Source organism: Lemur catta, chromosome 14 (assembly GCF_020740605.2).
Source record: "Lemur catta isolate mLemCat1 chromosome 14, mLemCat1.pri, whole genome shotgun sequence".
Lineage (NCBI taxonomy): Eukaryota > Metazoa > Chordata > Mammalia > Primates > Lemuridae > Lemur > Lemur catta.
Genome location: NC_059141.1, coordinates 64158935 through 64176393, shown reverse-complemented (window position 1 = coordinate 64176393; position 17459 = coordinate 64158935). Strand labels below are relative to the sequence as shown.

Below are 17459 nucleotides of genomic sequence, written 5' to 3'. Positions count from 1 at the left end.
CCCAAAATACTTAACAAATTCTGTCCTTAAAATAAGGACTGTTTGTTAAGTGTTGTGTGCCCTAGGTTTTTAAAACACTATATATAAATACAACTTTCCTTCTTTTAAATTTGTTAGGCTAAATATATATTGATTCATTTTATTTTATATAATCTTTTTTTTTTTTTTTTTTTTTGAGACAGGGTCTTGCTCGGTCGCCTGAGCTAGAGTGCAGTGGTGTCGTCATAGCTCACTGCAGCCTCAAACTCCTCAAGCGATCCTCCTGCCTCAGCTTCCTGAGTAGCTGGGACTACAGGCGTGCACCACCATGCCTGGCTATTTCATAATTTTTAAAGCATCTTAAACATTTTTTTAAGAGAAATTATAAATAACATTTCTATCAAGTAGTACTTATGTAAAGCCACCTTTCCTATCCTATAATTTTGGTTTTTCAATTTTATACACTTAATATACCTGCTGTTTTACTGTCAGAAAATTATGTTGACCAAGATTTATTATTCAGCTTTGTAGGTTAGGAAAGAGACACCAATCCTTTCTACGTGTCTTCCTGGTTACTATTCTCTTACCCTCTAATGTATACTGACCGTTTGTAAAATCGTTGGGATCGCTAAATTCTAATGTACATAAATAGAGCATCTCAGCTCTTTTATACCGTGTGCTGAGCGGTTTTCAGTTTGTCGCGCACCTTTGGCTGCTGATTGTTCCTGGCGTGCACTCTTCCACGTTGGTAAAGGCACAGTGCCTTCACACCAGGCTTCCTAAGAGAAATACCAGCCTCTTAACTGAGCAGGCTACCACTCAGCCCCCTTAACAACAGAGAGAAGCTTGATTGTGAAGCAGCAAACTTTCCTGTGAGCCTTTCGTTATTCTGCTCTATGCTAATCCTGCTGTGTTGCCTAAAACGGTGAAGAGGACATCAGTGTCTGATAGTGAAGTCAGCCGTCCTTGGTTACAGATGAGACTTGGTTTACGCTGTCGGCCAGTATCTGCTACATGTATGAAGACTTAACTATTCAGTGTTGCCTGGGCACTAGCCTGCACAACATTTTGAGGTAAAAACATAGTATATTTTCAGAAATACTCTTGTAGTTTGTGAGTGTTGTTCATTAGTCACACATTAGCTGTAGAGTGGATGCATGAAGCCCCATGACCCCAGCAAACTTCTCTTACGGTAGAAAAACCACACGCAACCATTGTGTCATTAGCAGCCCTCTTAAATGTTGCCTCTCCTTCCTCTGTTGCATTTTACTGTGCATTGTGTTTCTACTGATCTCTCTTAGGTTTTCCGTGAGTTAAAGGAAACTAATTTTTCCTTAATAGCAAGAAAGATAAAGAGGTAAAGGGCATTGAAGCAGAAATGTGTATGTAGTTTGGGGTATGATTAGAAAACTTGTAAGGAAAACAAAAGTCCTAATTAATTTCAAACTGACTGCTCTTAGTTAAGTGCTCTTACGGAGAGTCTAATAAGAGTAACACTTTCTGGCCATTTCTGGTTTAGATTCTCTTTGTTACTGAAACTTTTGAGAAATATTACCTGTGGATTAGTTTTGCACAATGTTCTATTCTCACAGTGACTTACAAATTAAACTAGGTTGTTATTGAACTACCTCACACTAATTTTCTATGCTTTCCCAAGTAAGCTGTTGCCCTTACTGTTAGATCTTTACTGAGTGTGAATTACAAATGTGTGTTAAATACTTTTTAGCCAATGTTGACACAATACCAGTAAGTATGTAAAATACAGACCTTGCATCAGTAGGAGACATCATGTGTAAAATCTTTCACTGTGTATGTTGGAAAATTGTGTTAGATGTGCTGGTTGACATTGTTACTGTCTGTTTTTGTAAGTAGAAACCTGCTCGTGATAGCAGTCCATTCTTTACATTTTACAAAAGGACTAAATCTTAGTAAATTTTACGAAGAAATAAATTACTTTTGTAGGCCCAATATTTGGTATATTTTTGAGAAGCTGTTAATCTTTTAGCCGAATGATGAAGTTAAACTGAAGTAGCTGTCTACCTGGACTGTGACATCTATTTTCTCATTACACTTTACCCTGTGCAGCAGGTTGTCAAACCTGGAAACCGAAGTATGATAATTGACATTTGTTTTTCTCCCCCTACCTTCCTTCCTCATGCCTCTCCTTCCCGTGTTCCAGTCCCTCTCCTGCGTCCCTCCGCTCCCCTCCCCTCCCCTCCCTTCCCTTCCCCTCTCCTCTCCATAAAACAAAATGGGGCACTTTGTAGGGAATGCTGAGATCATTATTGTGGTTTTTAATCATTCACGCCCTAGTCATTAAACATGCACCACTGGAATGTAAACAATGTTACCTAGTATGTCAATGGTTATAATATTTTAAATAAAAAAGAAAAAACTGGTATGAAAATTATGAAAGTAAGTTTTTTTCACTGAAAACAAAATTTGTGGTAAGAAGTTTTTCTTGGCAATTTTAGGATTTCCTGTGGATTGGGATAAAGGGTATTACTAAGACAAATTTCTTAGATTTGAATTTTATAGATTGTAAAGAGCCTAAACTATCGCCCTGGTTTTCTGGTTGTTTGCGTTTCTGATGTTTGAAATTGCTGGACAAAGTTTACCTAAAAAAGGAACTTTGCTTCAATGCCCTTAACCTATTTCTTGGTAATCATTTGAGAGAGCAGCCATCATGTACACGTGGCAAAAATAAGTGTTTAAAACTGGGTTCTGTTTCAAAACAAGCAGAGGGGTTTGGCTCTGAGTGTATTTCCAGCTTTTGCTATGCTTATCTTTTTTTGCCTGTGTTGGGTGGGCTGCTGTGTGGGAAGACAGGGTCACTCCCTACATTCTGTCCCAACCTCTGTATGACACTGCTCCATCCCGCTGGGCTCTTGCCCCAGGTGAGCCTTGTACCTGTGCTTCCCTGTGCTCCGGCTTCCCAGCTCTGAGGAGGGGAGAGGGGCAGGGGGACCTTGACCTGAGGACAGACGCCAGCCCAGGCCTCTGCGGGCCTGGACCAGTCACTGGCGTGGTCTCCAAGGAGGAGGAGGCAAAGGCAGACATCAGCTTGTTGAGTTCAAACTTGTTACTACTACAGCGATTTTTTATATTTTTGCCCAGTCATAAAGTGGAGTAATTAATCCTTTTTAATTGACATGCTGCATTTTCTTAGTATTGTTTCTTAAAAGGTCCATTAACTATGTAAATGAAGATTGATTTGTACTGATTTTGTGGTTTTAAGGTTTTTTTTAGACCTGTTAGAGTGTAAATAAATACAAGTATATATTTGGACTTCATTTGAAACTAGGAGATACTTCATATGTGCTTTGTAAGTGTTCGGCTTCTAACATGTACTCTAGAGGAAAGGAGAGTTTTACAAAGGGTGCGTATTTTGAGCCTGGCGTAAAGCAGGTTTAGAGAGGAAGGGTGCTGGAGGCTAAGGGGAGCCGAGGGGACTTAAAAGTAAGTGCCTGGGCAGGGACCGAGGAACGGCGGCGTGGGTGTGGGTGTGTGAAGAAACGGGAGATGCGACTGACAAGTGGAGGGAGGTTCAGAATTGAAAGAGGAAACAAGCTGAGGAGCAGACCTGACAACATCAGGAATTATCTTTATTTTGTAGGTGGCAGGAACCCACTGTAGTGCGTGAGGAGTGGTAGGACCAGACCCTCGTTTTAGGACAGTCACTGACGGCAGGAGCAAGCCAGCAAGGCTAGTTAGGCCAGAGGCGCGGAGATGGGCGCCTGGGAGCCAAGGTGCCCAGTTGAGAGAGCCGTGGGGGTGGAAAGGAGGGGACTCGTTCGGAAGCGTTGCCGTGACATGGGTGAAGTCACGCAGACCAGCATTTGGAGCTGGGGTGAGAAGGTCTAGAGCCCTGACGAGTGGGCAGCATGCAAGAGGTGGTGCAGGGAAAGTACGTGCAATGTGTTTTGCAACTCGTACAGCCCAGTTTGAAGGTTCCATGACAGAACACATGTGCGATACGGTGTCAGCTCGCCACTGACGGTTGTGGGGCTGGGTGAAGGCACAACTGGTTCGCTCCCCTACCTGCCTGTGGGCCTGCCCGTCTCTCCTCGTGAGGCCTGAGTCTCTGCTTGCTCGGCCCTTCCACTGTTTTCATTGGTATCGTTTTGCGGGCAAAGGAAGAAGATGGGGGAGAGATTCCTGTTGGATGCAGCGCATGTAAGACTGCTAGAATTACCCGGACAAGTGGGGCCAGAGTTCTCATCGCCAAGGAGCGAGTGAGTGGCGAAGCAGATAACAAAAGTACTTTTGAAAACTTGGCAGGAAATGTAAAGTCATGACAGTGTCTTTGGCGAAGAGAGGGGTAGACTGAGAGGTCACAACGAGTTAAAACAGGAGAAACCAAAGGTGCCTTTGCGGGTCAAGGACCTAGAGAGGCTGGGATCTACTGGATCCTGCAGGTCCAGGTGGGCCACAGCTCCAGGTGGAGAGATGAGGTCACCTTGGGAGAGTCTGTGCCAGGCTGAGCCAGGCTCTGCTTCACAGCACACAAGGATGGGGCACCCCTCACGGGGTTGCTGTGCTGATAGGAAAATATGTACTTTGATGAAAATAATCAGTGTGAAGCCAATGTAAAATAGATGGTTTTAGCCTTGGCTAGGGATAGAAATGGTTTAAGATGCAGAGAACTGTTGAAGAGAAAGGCAAGCCTTTTGTGTGGTCTCACACCTGAGAACTGCTGTACACTCTGACCCCCGAGTCATCCTCTCGTCCCCAGTAGTCCTAAACTTCACGTGGTTGGTAAGAATAAGTCCTCATTTGAGAAAAATGCCTCAAAATCAGTACTGAATTTTTATTAATAATTAGAACACTTGAACATTGTTTCGGTTCTATTTCCTATGTCAGCCCACCGTGCCCATTGCAGCTGAACTTCCCCGCGGCACACACTTCACGTCTCTGTGCCTGCTGCTCTGCTGGGGGCCGGGTCCTTAACTTCTCTGCGCTTCCGTGTCCTCAGCTGTCAAGTGTACAGAATAATGTCACCTACACTTTTAAGGAGTAAATGAGACATGCACACAAGGCACTTAGAACAACCACCGCTCTGTAAAGTTATCCTCATTTTAGACATTTCCCCACAAACCAAGCTCTTTGATGTTTGCTAAAAAGCTTTCCACGGCCTTATCTCCCTACTGTTTTCACAGACCACGACACACCTTGGGACCCGCGGGCCCAGCTGTGGCAGGGCTTGGTGGGAGACGGGCGTAGCAGTGATGGGCCTGGTAGAAACGGTGGTGGTTCTGGCGAAGGTGGTGGTTCTTGGTGGACGCAGGAGCACAGACAGGCAGCAGTGGCGTGGGACAATGTCATGGCGCCTTAGCCGGGCTCTCGGGAGACTTGTGACAGAACTGCTTAGGATATTGGGAGGGCTCTGCAGGGGACTGGGGTCGGAGAGTGTGAGACATGTCACCGTCACTGACTCCACGCATTTCCCGCAGGCCGGGGAAGCATGGATATATGGATTCCATTCCGAAGCCCTTTTACTGTACAGAATGAATGTGATTCATTCTTGGTCCGCATTCAGAAGCCAGTTAAAACAAAGACTCTCTTTCTCTCCTCTCCCTTTCCTTCCCCCTCACACACGTACACACCACACGCCCTTAAAGTTGTTTTCTAACTTAAGGGTTAATTCCCTATCTGTTCACGTTCATAATTCATTGATTTACTTAGTATTAACTGGTGGCATTACAACAACAGATACAACTGGAACCCGCAGGTGTGGGGACAGATGCAGTAAAGGTAACACTGTTGGACAGCAAGTGGGTGGGGTGGGGACACTAGGCCAGAGCCACGCCAGGCCGGCCACAGGGCTCAGTGTGCACGACAGAAGTCAGATGTTTCACAGACGAGATGGAGACTTCTGAATAATGCCAGTTAATTTCCAGATAAAACTTGTGTTTGCAGATCCTAGCTTTGCCAGCAGGTGGCAGGCGTGGCTCACGTGCTCACGGGTCCTACCTTGGACTCACTTGGCAGGAAGCCGAGCCTTGCCAGCAGCAGTGGCTAAGACAGAGTGGACAACTTTCCTTTCATCGTGCGAAACCGCTTTGGTCTTCTCTGCCCTGTTATAACCTGGTGGCATCTCTCTCCAAAGCAGAATTCCAGGACTGTGGGGCAGGAACTCAGTAGGATTATAAGAATGCACTGGTGTTCCCACTAACTTCTCTAAGCCTCAGTTTCTCTGCTGAATAGGGAGAGTGGGGCCACTTGCTACCTTACCGGTTATCGTGGGGAGTCAAAGTCGCCTCATGTTGATGTGCTTTTCTCCTTCTCCTTGAGTAGGCAGGGGCAGCATTTCACCTTCAGGGAAAGCTCGTCACTCGGCCGGCTTGCCGTGGCAGTGGCCAAGAGCAAACGCTGTGACTCTCCCCTGGCCACTCACGACCTCCCGACAATGCCCTGACCGCTGACCCTGCCAGAGGCCACCAGTTAGCTGCCCGGGATGGCCAGCGGCTGGCTCCCCACCATGGGTCACCTGCCTGGCTCAGCCCTCTGTGGGGAACCCGCATTCCCTGAGAGCAGCGAGACCCTGGCATTTAAAGCCTTGGCCCATTTTAACAGGCCAGGCGTTGTCAGTTTATATGTGACTCCAGGTACACGGGTGGTTGGTCCTGAATGACTTCTGCAAAGACAGTGGTCAGAAATGGGGGTGCTTTAGTGACCATCACTCCCCCCCCAACCCCCTGCAGGTTAGTGCTCAGGAGCGGCGAGAGGCCACGTCAGGACGCTGCTGCGAGGGAGCAGTGAAAGCAGCTCTGACGCCGCTGTGCCTAAGGCCACTGCTGTGCTGCCCCCAAAGCACAGCCCCGGGAGCTGTGGCGGTGCAGGTAGGAAAGGCTTTCTGGAGCCATTTGCCCTGCTGGGGCCTTCAAGTCTGAGGACGAACTGGAGGAGGAGAGGAACAGGAGGGAAGGGCGCGGGATTAGCACGCGCTCCCAGAGAGTCTGGAGACGGGCAGGGGGCCCGTGTGAGGGGTGGGCACCTCGAGCACTGAGAGCAAGCGCGACCCATCACCTTGGCTCAGCGGTCCCGCAGATGCCTGCTGTCGTCACCCGCGCCTCGCCCAGGGTGCAGAAGCAGCACCCAGCCTGAGCTCCCACTCACAGGCGCTGACCCTGGGGCACAGCTGGGGCCAAGCAAAGGAGAGCAGCTTGTGGTGGAAGGCCCAGGGGACCTCCCTAGACAGAAACCAGCTCAGAGGCCTGGATGGCTCAGAGGGGGTAGGAGGGAGGGAGGGAGGAAAGGCACCTTGCCTTGAGCGCCCGGATGAGGGAGCTGAAAGCACAGGGTCTGCACAAATCCAGCCTCGGCAACAAGGCTGGGTGCTCCCCAGGGAGCTGCACATCCCGCCTCTGGAGGCCTGTTCCATTCCCTCCACAGCACACCCGGGGGCGCCCTGCCCTGCCTGAGACAGCAGAGGTCACTCGGGAAACCCCATTGTGCACAGCCATAAAGAAGAACTCAGGTAAGGCGGCATCGTGCTTTCTGAGCAAATTTAATAAAGCAAACTGTTCCTGGTGGCTACCCAGATCCTGGGTGCCATCCATTTAGGTGGCCATGGGGGACTTTTCCTGGCTGAGGGGCTAAACGCTGCCCCTCTCTGACACCCGCCAGGCTCCCCCTGGTTGGAGCAGCATCCGGATCCTGCCTGGCATGCGTGGGGTCCCACCAGTCCCCACAGGTGGCTGCAGGGCACCTGGCCCTGCTGAAGGCCTAGGTCCAAGCTACAGAGGGGTCTGACTCCTCGCGTGGCGGAGGCCAGCAGACAACACAGAAGGGAGTTCTGCCCTTCCTTTTACTTGGGGGCTTTGGCACCTTTTGCCCCAACAGTCAAGCTTCCCAGGGTTGAAAAAAACTCCTCCATTTCCCTCTGCAGCAGCTGGTTCCTCCGCTCGGCGTCCTCCCGCGCCCGCTCGGAGTTCCGCAGCTTGATCTCCAGCAGGACGTACCTTTTCTTCTCCTGCTCCAGCTCTTCCTCCAAGCAGGACATGCGCTTCCTCAGGTCGGCACTACCTTCCTCGAGTCTTAAAGACCAACAAGAGATACTCGGTGTTAGGCTCCGGCTCGCTGGGTTTGCCCTTGGCAGAGGCAGTCCTGCTCGCGCTCACTGCAGCGGGGAGGGCCAGGCCTCGGGAGGACCCCAGAACATCACCCGAGACAGCCCCAGCAGCTCCCCTTGGCCTGTAACCCAGAAATGCCACCACGGGGATCTCCCTGAGCCCTCACTAAGATAACGAGCACCTGCTGCCCCAGCACAGCCACCTGTCCTGCTGTGGGGTCGCCTGCCAGCTGTCTTGGCCCAGCCTCCCTCCTGGCTCCCCACATGGCCCCCAAGCCCAAGCCAGACGAGGCAACTGTTTGGGTGGTCACTTCCATGCCTAGTATCTGCAATATATAAAGAACTCTTACAATTTTTTTTAAGAGACAGGGTCCCGCTCTGTCGTCTAGGCTGGACTGCAGTGGTGCGATCACAGCTCACTGTAACCTTCAGCCTCACTGTAACCTGGAACTCCTGGGCTCAAGCGATCCTCCCTCCTCAGCCTCCTGAGTAGCTGGGACTATAGGTGTGCACCACCACACCTGACTAAGTTTTCTACTTTTTGTAGAGATGAGGTCTCACTATGTTGCCCAGGCTGGTCTCAAACTCCTGGCCTCAAGCAATCCTCCTGCCTTAGCCTCCCAAAGTGCTGAGATCACAGGCATAAGCCACTGCGCCCAGGCCACACCATGTATTTTTAAAAATGTATCTTGTTTATGGTCTCTGTCCCCCTGTCCCCAAATAAGAATGTTGGCAGGGATTTTGATCAGTTTGGGCCACAGCTGTGTCCCCAGCATCCAGCACAGTGTCTGGTACTTTACAGACAACAGATTCTTACAGACAACCAAGGAAGGCCAACTCCCGATCACGGACGGGTTCCGAGTCCAGGTCAGGCAGGGCACTAAGCCAGTCTCATCACCCACCCAGTGACTGCCTATGTGCCCAGAACAGAGGCCATCTTCCCCAAAGGCCTGCTGGACAGGACGGGTGCTAATCCCCCACCCTGCTTCCCGTGCTCAGAGACCCTCCTCACTCTACACCCTCCCTCCCTCCAACCAGGACGACAGCTCCCTACAAGGGCTACCCCTGCTGTCCCTTTCCTCTGGGAACCTCATCTTCCCTCCAGCCCAGCGAGCAGGAGTTAATGCGGGCGGCGGAGGTTCCAGGCACTCTGGAGGTGCCGAGCCCTCCCACTCACTGACCGCCTAGTCCTCAGGACAGACGGGGGAGGTCACTGGCCCAGAGAGCCTGCTGGGGATACTCAGCCAACACCTGGTGGGGCTGGGACAGTCTGAGCAGAGCCCACCACCAAACAGTGCTGCGTCCCCCTGAGGAGCCATGCCTCCGAGAAAGCGGAAGGAGCTCACGGTGGCTCCACAGACAGACAGGACAGCCTGCTGTGCAGTGAGACGCCCCACCCCCGCAGCTTCTGGAAGGCACCCCAGAGGCTACCTCTGCCTGGGAAACTCCAAACCAGGGCCTACATCCGTGGGTCTTCCCAACAACGTGATACCTCGGGTTTCACTTGTTCCGTGTCCTTTCTCCTCTGCTCAACCCTGTCCTGCTGGTCCTCCAGGTCCTGGCTCAAGCACTGCCTGCCGTGACCTGCCCCATGGCAGGGGCCTCTGCCCTCAAGCTCCCTCTCCCGTCTCTTCCCCCTGCAGACTCGGCACCTGCGCATGCCTGGCACTCCCTGGTGCCCAGGAGACGGCCGTCAGCAGAGCAAGGGCCCCAGGCCGGCATGCCAGCTCCCAGTGGACACCCCAGGCTCAGACCGGGCAGCAGGAATGCCTTCCACCCCCGCTGCCCCTGCTGGAGAAAGAACACCCTCGAAACCTGCTTGTGTGCGGGCCCTGGGCACGCAGGGCAGCCAGCTGCTGGGACCTGGGGCCAGAGTGGCTGAGGGGCCTGAGGCGCTGATGGGAGCCCAGTGCACTGTCCAGTGCAGTCTGCCCCTGACCCCAGTTGAAGAACCCGGCCACCTGCAGACCCCCTGGAGGTCCTCGGGAGGAGGCTGGGAGGCTGGATAGGGCCCATCTGTGAGCGAGCCTGCAAGCCTCAGGGTGTACACGGGCAGGAAGGCTCGCTCAGCACAGAAACTGGGTTCTGATCCCAGAGGGAGTCCTCCCTCCTCGCCTGGCCTGGGGCCTACGAGCACAGCACCTGGCCTATGGGTCTCTGTACTGGGACAGACCCGGGCCCTGCCTCTGCGGGGCCTGACCCCTCCAGCCAAGGCGCCGGGGCCCTCAGCACGTGTTCGCGGAGCTGCCTGCGCGCCAGGCCTGCCCGCTCCGGGGCCTGCCCAGGCCGGCTGCCGGCCGGCGGGGCACAGCGCTCCAGCGGCGGACCCGCGCGGGGCCGTTACCTTTTCATGCTCATCTCATACTCAGTCCTCTGCCGGCTCAGCTCCAGCCTGAGCTCCGCGACCAGGCCCTGCAGCGCCTCAGGGCGGCGCGCGCGCTCCTGGCCGGGGCTGCCCGGCTCGCTGGGCTCGCTGTCCGCGCTGTGGCCCGGGCCGGGGGAGCGGCGGTCCTCGCCGTCGCTGGGGAGCGGGGACGGCTCGAGGGCCCACTCGGGGTGCGGCGAGCTGCGGGCCGAGGAGCTGCAGCCGCCGAGAGAGCCCCCCGCCGGGGCCTCGCCCCACGACGCCGCGGACCACGCGCTGCTGCTGGCCGCGCTGGGGCTGCCGCGCGCCGGGCCGGGCGGCGGCACGTTGTCGTAGGTGGACAGTCGCTGCGCGCAGTCCGAGTCCCTGAGCCGGTCTCCCGACGAGGCCCGGCGGTGGCCGCGCAGCGACGACAGCCCGTTCATGAGCCAGTTCCCGCCCGAGGAGACGGCGGGCACCTCCAGGGACGAGCCGCCCCCCTGGGGGCTCCCCGACCGGGACCCCGGCTGCCGGAAGGACGACTTCCAGCCGGGCAGAGTCTGCACTTTCTTCGCAGGGCCCGTGGCTGCGGGGCGGCTGCCCGGCCCCGTGGGGGAGGCCCCGCACAGCCCGGCCACGGGCTCGTCCACAGACGGGGTCCTATGCGCGGGCAGAGCCGGGCCGCCGGGCCCTCCCCGGCTGTCCCTCGTGACCTCCTCGGAGCCCCAGCCCACTGTGCACTGTGGGCCCCCACGCGGGGACGCGGGCCCTGGCAGGGCCGTGGCAGTGAAGAGCTGGCTGTGCTTGCGGATGAGGACGGTCATCAGGTGCTGCACGAGGGAGGTGCCTGCGGCGAGAGAGGAGGCCTCTCTGTGAGCGCCGGCCCCGCGTCTCCGCATGGCCCTGCGCCAGAAGCAGGCAGACCACCACACCCCCCAAGTCCAGGGGCGCACGGGACAGTGCCCGAGAAGGCCCTTCCCCCGACACAGAGCCTCCCGCAGGGAGCAAGCACTGTGCCTCTGGCCGCACCACCCGGCCAAGGCCGGGGGAGGCAGAGCCCGGGGAGGTGAAGGAAGGACCCCGGGGTCCACCCAGCTGCCCCAGCCCCTCCTGTTTCCCACAGCCAAGCAAGACCAGAGACTAGGGCAGTGTGCGGGTGGTACGGAAGGCTGAGTGCTTGAGTGGGTCCGCTGAAGCCAACTAGGAATCCTGGAAACACTCAAGCAAGGATTCCGAGGCCCGAGCACCAGGCGAAGCAGGCGCGGGGTGCAGCAGGCAAGGCAAGCCTTCACCCCAGCAGCCCGGCAGGCGGAGCGAGCTTGGCTCTTCCTGGCCTCATGGGGTCTGGGGCGGGGACTCAGCAAGGGCAGGCCCAGGTGGCGCCCTGAGCAAAGGCACCTGGGGGACCAGAGCAGCCTTCCATGGGCTGGGAGCACAGGCTCTAACTTCCATCCGCCTGCATCGTGCCCTCTGGGACGTGTGGCTGACTGGCCTCCCGCGAGTCACTTCACCTCTCCTGGCCTATTTCCTCATCTGTAAAATGGGGGCACGGCCACAGCGCGGGCTGGTTGTGAAGACTGAAATTAGGTGATACACATACGGGTCTCGGTAGCAGCATACTGAAACCAGCTGCTCATGCTGCTGCTGGTTTTTTATCATTACTACTTATCATAGAAAAGAAATTCTCCAGGGCTTGCAAAACTCCAACATCCAGGACTATGACAATTACTTAATCATAAAAGCAAAGCGAAAACATCTGTGTGTGTTCAAGGGCAAGGGTGCTGACCCCTCCCAGCCTCCCCCAGTCTCTCCTGTCCACAGCAACTGCTGGCCACTCTAATTGCACCTGATGACCTGCTGCTGCCAGTCACAGGGCAAAGTTCCTTTTCCTTTTATAGCTGGACGTGTGGGGGTGGGGGAGTGAGGTCTAGAGAGGCTCCTTCCAAGTCCCCAGAGATGGAGACGCCACCTGAGCCACCCCTCCCGTGGGCCTGGCCCTGGGCTGGGCTGGTTCTGAGGACTTGCCCAGACCAAGATGAGCCCAGACCCCAGCAGCCCCCACAACCCCCAGGCATGCCTCCCCCATCACCTTCCATGATGGTCACTGGGTCCTCTATCTGTGGTCGCAGAATGTTAGGTCCAAAAACAGTTGCCAAGTTCTGGACGCTCATCTTGTTGACATTTGAGTGGGACTGAACTTCATCCAGAAACCTGCAAAGGAAGCAAGAAGCACTCAGCGAAGAAGCAAATTCTAATGCCCAACCTGCTGGGAGCTGCCTGAACCCCAGGCCCAGCCCTACTGCCCGTGGGCTTTTGTCTGCTGGGCACAGCCTGCCCCTGCCAGGCTCAGATGAGAGAGAGCTTCCCCTGGGGTCCAAAAGGGCCATCAGTAGCAAAGGCCACTGGGACAAGGGCACGTGGCTTGTGTGGAAGGAGGACGCGTGACTTTCCAGGCTCCAGTGGGGGCAAATGCCCTGGAAGGCCCACAGGCCAGCGTGCCCCCTCCCGGAGCCTAGGGTGAGCACCATGGAGGGTCGTGGTCAAGGGGCAGACACCTGGGGAATGGATGGCAAGAGGTGCTCAGGAGGGACAGAGGGTATGTCCCTTCTGCAGTGATCCACTTGGGACTGTTTAGAACCACCTGCTCCCACGGGACCGTAAGTTCTGTGAGCTCAGGGCGTGCTCTTCACACCCCCACTGCATGCGCACTGGGCGAGGCTGTGCGGGGGGCCGTGTGCAGGGCGGGTGGTGAGCAGGAGCAGGAAGGGGCAGTCCCCCAGCCCCATGCCACTTACTTGCAGATATATCTGAGCAGGTTGTAATTGGCCTGAGGAAGGTTGCTCACTTGTTTAGCCAACTCCAGAGTCCCCTTGGGAAGGAGGGAGAAAAACACAGAATTTCAGACACAGCCATGAGGCCACAGGGCCCCCTCTGCCTGGACAGGCCTGGGGGAGGGGTGGGCAAGGAGAAGCGGGTGGCCCATGCGCCCAGCTGCGGCCCAGCAGGCTCCACCCCCAACAGACTGTGGCCTCCTGGGGGAGCTGACTTGCTTTCAGGGAGCTGGTGTGCGGGGTGAGCCTCTGCCGGGCCACGGAGGAATGTCAGGGCCAGCACTCTGCCCACTTATCAAGGCACAAATATTTGCCAGATAACGACCCCTCATCTCCCCCACAGCCACGGGAAGGCAAACAGTCCGCCCAGCCCCGAGCCGAGCCGGGGGCTGCAGACCAGCCTCTGTCCTGGGGCCGGCTCACACTCTTCTGAGAAGGAGGCAGGACATAAACAGATAAAAGGTCCTCTAGTTTCTGTGCCCCACGGCAGGCCTGGGGGCCCTGAGTCGGGCATGGGGACGGGTGGTGGAGTAGGAGCCCCTGCAGTATGGCGGCCAGGGCTGGGCACCCTGGACCTGCGCCCAGGGAAGCTGCCCACACGGAACAGGCCTCTAGCCGGGATCCATGTACCATGAAAATTCATGAAAAGTCAGAGTTTGTGTCCTGACTCTGTATGCCGCTGCCCAGCCAGCCCACCTCCCAGGACAGGTCCCCAGGAGCCACTGACCTCCCCCTCGTCCTTGGTGAGCAGCTGGGCGCAGCTGAGGAAGTCCTCATACCTGGCGAAGGGGACCACAGGCTCAGGGAGCTCCCGCAGGTAGAGCTTCAGCAGGGAGGCCACCGTGTGCACGTCCGTTGTGCTGGGGCGGAGGAAGGGACAAGTATGAGGCCCGGGATGCCCGGGAACTGCAGGAGCGACTGGCACCTCCACCCCACCCAGGGCAGCCTCTGCTCTCAGGTCCATGTGTGCACACGGGGGGCTGCATAGGCAGCCAACGGCCCCCCGTCAAGGAAGGCCCAGCTGCTTCTGGGAGCACTGGCCAGGGCCGCCAGGGCTGCAGAGGGAAGACCGAGGCCCTGTGGCTGGGAGCCCCAGCTCCCGAGTCCCCTGCCTCTGTCAGTGTGACAGGGACAGCGCCTCTCCACCACGGTGGACACTCTGGGCCAGGGGATCACACAGGACTGTGCAGCTCCCAGGGGAGGGCCTGGTGGCAGCAGGCCACGGGTCCCCTACCACAGGCCTGGTGGCCACCCCAAGGTCCCCTGCAGGGCGATGGGGAGGGAACAGCTGTCCTGAGGGGCCCCCACCACGTGCTGCCCCAGCCCCAGCCTGCGTCTGCCCTCCCCCTGGGCTCGCCCGTGGCTGGAAGTGGGGGAGCTGTGCCAAGGCACCCACCGTGCAGAGCCGCCGGCTCCCTGGTGGAGAGCGGGAGTCCCGGGCACTGGCCATCAGGGCCAGGTCAGACGTGAGGCCCATCCCCAGCCCCTGGGCTCCTGTGCTCACCGCCCCTACTCCAGAGCCCCCCGTGTCCACTCCAGGCCTCGGTCTCCTGCTCTGGGAGCTGCCCAGGCTGAAGCGGGACAGCTATGGATGGTGGGGCCCAGGACCTGGATATGTCCCCCCACCGGGTGTGTCCAGGATGCAGGGAAGCTGGGCTCTGCGGTCCAGTTCCCACGTTAGATATACCGGCATCTCCCCCGCCTGCATCCCAAGCCGTATCTGGGCCCCTAGTTCATGTTTGTCTAGGGCCCTGGATTTAAACCGTGGACCTGCACATCCCTCAGGGGAGGAACCCAGGAAAGATGAGCCTGGGCCCAGGAGACCTCGCTGTGCCACTGAGGTGTGACGTGGCCCTGGCCGAGTCCCATGCTGGTGGGTCCCTTCTGCCCTGACATTTGGGACTCTGGGGTTCCATATGCCTATATGCACCCCACACCCACACACCCGGGACATTTCCCTGCCTCAAGCCCAGTGGCTCTGGACCCCTGGGTCCCCCAGCCAGGCATGCACCTGCTCACATCCTCCACTGCCTTCTCCCAGGTCACCTTCCCTGCCCACACCCCTGGGTGCCTACAGCCCCTTCCCCACTGGGGCCCCACGGGTTCCACAGCAGCCTCTGCATGAGTTGGAACCAGGAGAGAAGAGGGAGGGACAGGAGTCAGGCCATCAGGTTTGCCCTGTAGAGGGACAGGTGCCAAAGCAGAGAAGCGTGGGCAGAGCCAGCACGACTCATCCCCCCACCTCCTGCAGGTGAGGACGGATGCACTTCTGCCCTGGGCGAGCGGACGCAGAGTGGTCCCTCCATGCTGTAGACCTCCCCGCCACATTGCTGCCTGGAGCCCACCCCACGGCTGGGGCCCTGAAGGGTCCTGCTGCTCAGCCCTGCCCGCCCCCCCCCAGTCTCCACTGTCTCCTTCCCGGCTCCTGCAGGGTGCCCGTCCTCAGTACCCCACCCCGTCCCCTGCCAGCCCGCCATGAATCCAGGCCTCCCCCCCACCAGCACCCAAGGACCATGCTCCACGGCCTGTGCCCCACGGGCGTCCAGCTTGGGAGGATGCTGCCGTGGAGGGAGGGCCGGGGCAGCCGCCCTCCTGTCAGCGAGCGAGGCACCCAGCCCCGGCCGCGGTGCCCCCAAGTGCAGGTCCCTCCGCATCTCTCCATTCCCAAGGGCCCCCCTCACCCACGCCAACACAGGTGTCCCCCAGAACACAGCCACAGCCTCCTGCCGCCCCCTGCCACCTTACTCCCCTAGAGCCCACTGTCCCCTAGGCGGCCTGGCCCACGCTGCCCATCACCCATCCCCCTCCTCTGCCTGGCCCAGGCCCCGCCTCCCACCTCACTGGCCTCTCAGAGCAGGAAACAGCCCGCCCTGGCCTTCTGGAAGAGCCTGGGCCTTCGCAGAGCTCCTGCCTGAGAGCCTCCCCGCCCCAGCCTGTAGTGCCGTTAAGTCCCTTACTGCCAGGGCTGGTCCCGGCTCCCCCACGTGTTCACCTGTTTCGGCTCCCGTAGCATGCTGGCTGCACAGGGCACCTGCCCTACTCCTCGCCTCCCCAGGGGCTCCTCCCCCAATGGACAGGAGGTGAGTGAAGTTTAAAAAAAAAAAAGGAGTTGCTGCCAGGAGTCGACAGAGCGCCGAGGGTCTGGCACAGAGGAGACCCTCCTCGGTGCTTGGCAACAATGTGGACAGCCTAGGAGGGCTGCTGAAGCCCAGCCTGGGGCAGCGGTGGGAGGGCCGGGAACAGGACAGCTGGGGTCACTGAGCCTCCCAGGCCTGGTGGGGGTCTTTATGGGGGAGGGGCCCAGGACTACAGGCTGCAGGGGATGTTCTCACAGAGGTGAGCAGGGAGGTGAGGAGGGGCTTCGTGGGGAACAGGGGCCCAGGATGGAAGCCGACACCCCAGCAGGCGGCAGGCTGGAGTCTGGGAGAGAGAGCTCCTTTCTGGGACCCTCTGCAGGGCGGGCACAGCCACACAGCCAGAGGAGCTGCCATGGAGGCGGCAGAAAGCAGGACAGAAAGGCCTCAGATACCCCAGAGGAGTTTCTAACGGGAGAGGATACTGCAGCCCAGGGCGGCCGTGGGGCGTGGGGGTCACTGCTGAGAAGGTGGGGTGGGGGCACAAGCTTGGAGATGGGCCTCCAGGCACAACCCCGGAAGAGTAGGAGTGGCCAGACTGGAAGGCAGACCGGAGGAGTGTCCAGGAAGCAGGGACAGCCTGCCCCACACTGCTAAGAGGCCAGGAGTCAGGTGTACAGAACACTCTGTGGGGGGCCAGCAGGTGGGCAGGACAGGGAGGGCAGCCAGGCTGAGCACACCGAGAACACAGCTGGGCACAGTGGAGTGTCAAGGTGGAGACAGCCTGGTGGGTGAGGCTCAGCCAGCCTGCGGCCACCATGGCAAACCCCAGTGGAGTTTAAGTAGGGCAGTGGCGAGGTCTGATTTGTGTTTGCAGACATCCTTCACATAGCATCAGGCATTAGGGTAGTGCATCCGATCCCGGGGCGCTTCTAAAAGTCCACGTTCCCAGGCCCTGCCCATGTGGCATTATTTGAAACAATTTCTAACCCTAACTTACTCGGGGCCACACAGGCACAGGAAGGAAGAGATCTGGCTGGCAGAGGGTCTGAATGGACCACAAGCTCACAGAGAGTCAGCACTGGGATGGAGCTTTAGGACGCTGTAGCTGAAGGGACCCTATGCCCTCCCTGGGCTCTACATCTAAGGAAAGGACC

At 57.2% G+C, this 17459-nt stretch overlaps 1 protein-coding gene across 4 annotated transcripts in view; it reads right to left on the bottom strand.

Annotated features, from left to right (window-relative positions):
- Positions 1-7470: 7470 nt before the first annotated feature.
- The window catches only part of ARHGAP22 (Rho GTPase activating protein 22), a 67377-nt gene continuing 57388 nt past the window's right edge, over positions 7471-17459 (bottom strand). For all 4 annotated transcript variants that reach the window (XM_045568229.1, XM_045568230.1, XM_045568233.1 and 1 more), the window contains 5 exons: positions 13956-14088; positions 13193-13266; positions 12487-12608; positions 10398-11244; positions 7471-8018 (listed from right to left, as the gene is read on the bottom strand). In XM_045568229.1, the coding sequence (XP_045424185.1) occupies positions 7790-8018; positions 10398-11244; positions 12487-12608; positions 13193-13266; positions 13956-14088 (1405 nt within the window). In that variant the 3' untranslated portion in view covers positions 7471-7789. The remainder of the gene's footprint in view (positions 8019-10397; positions 11245-12486; positions 12609-13192; positions 13267-13955; positions 14089-17459) is intronic.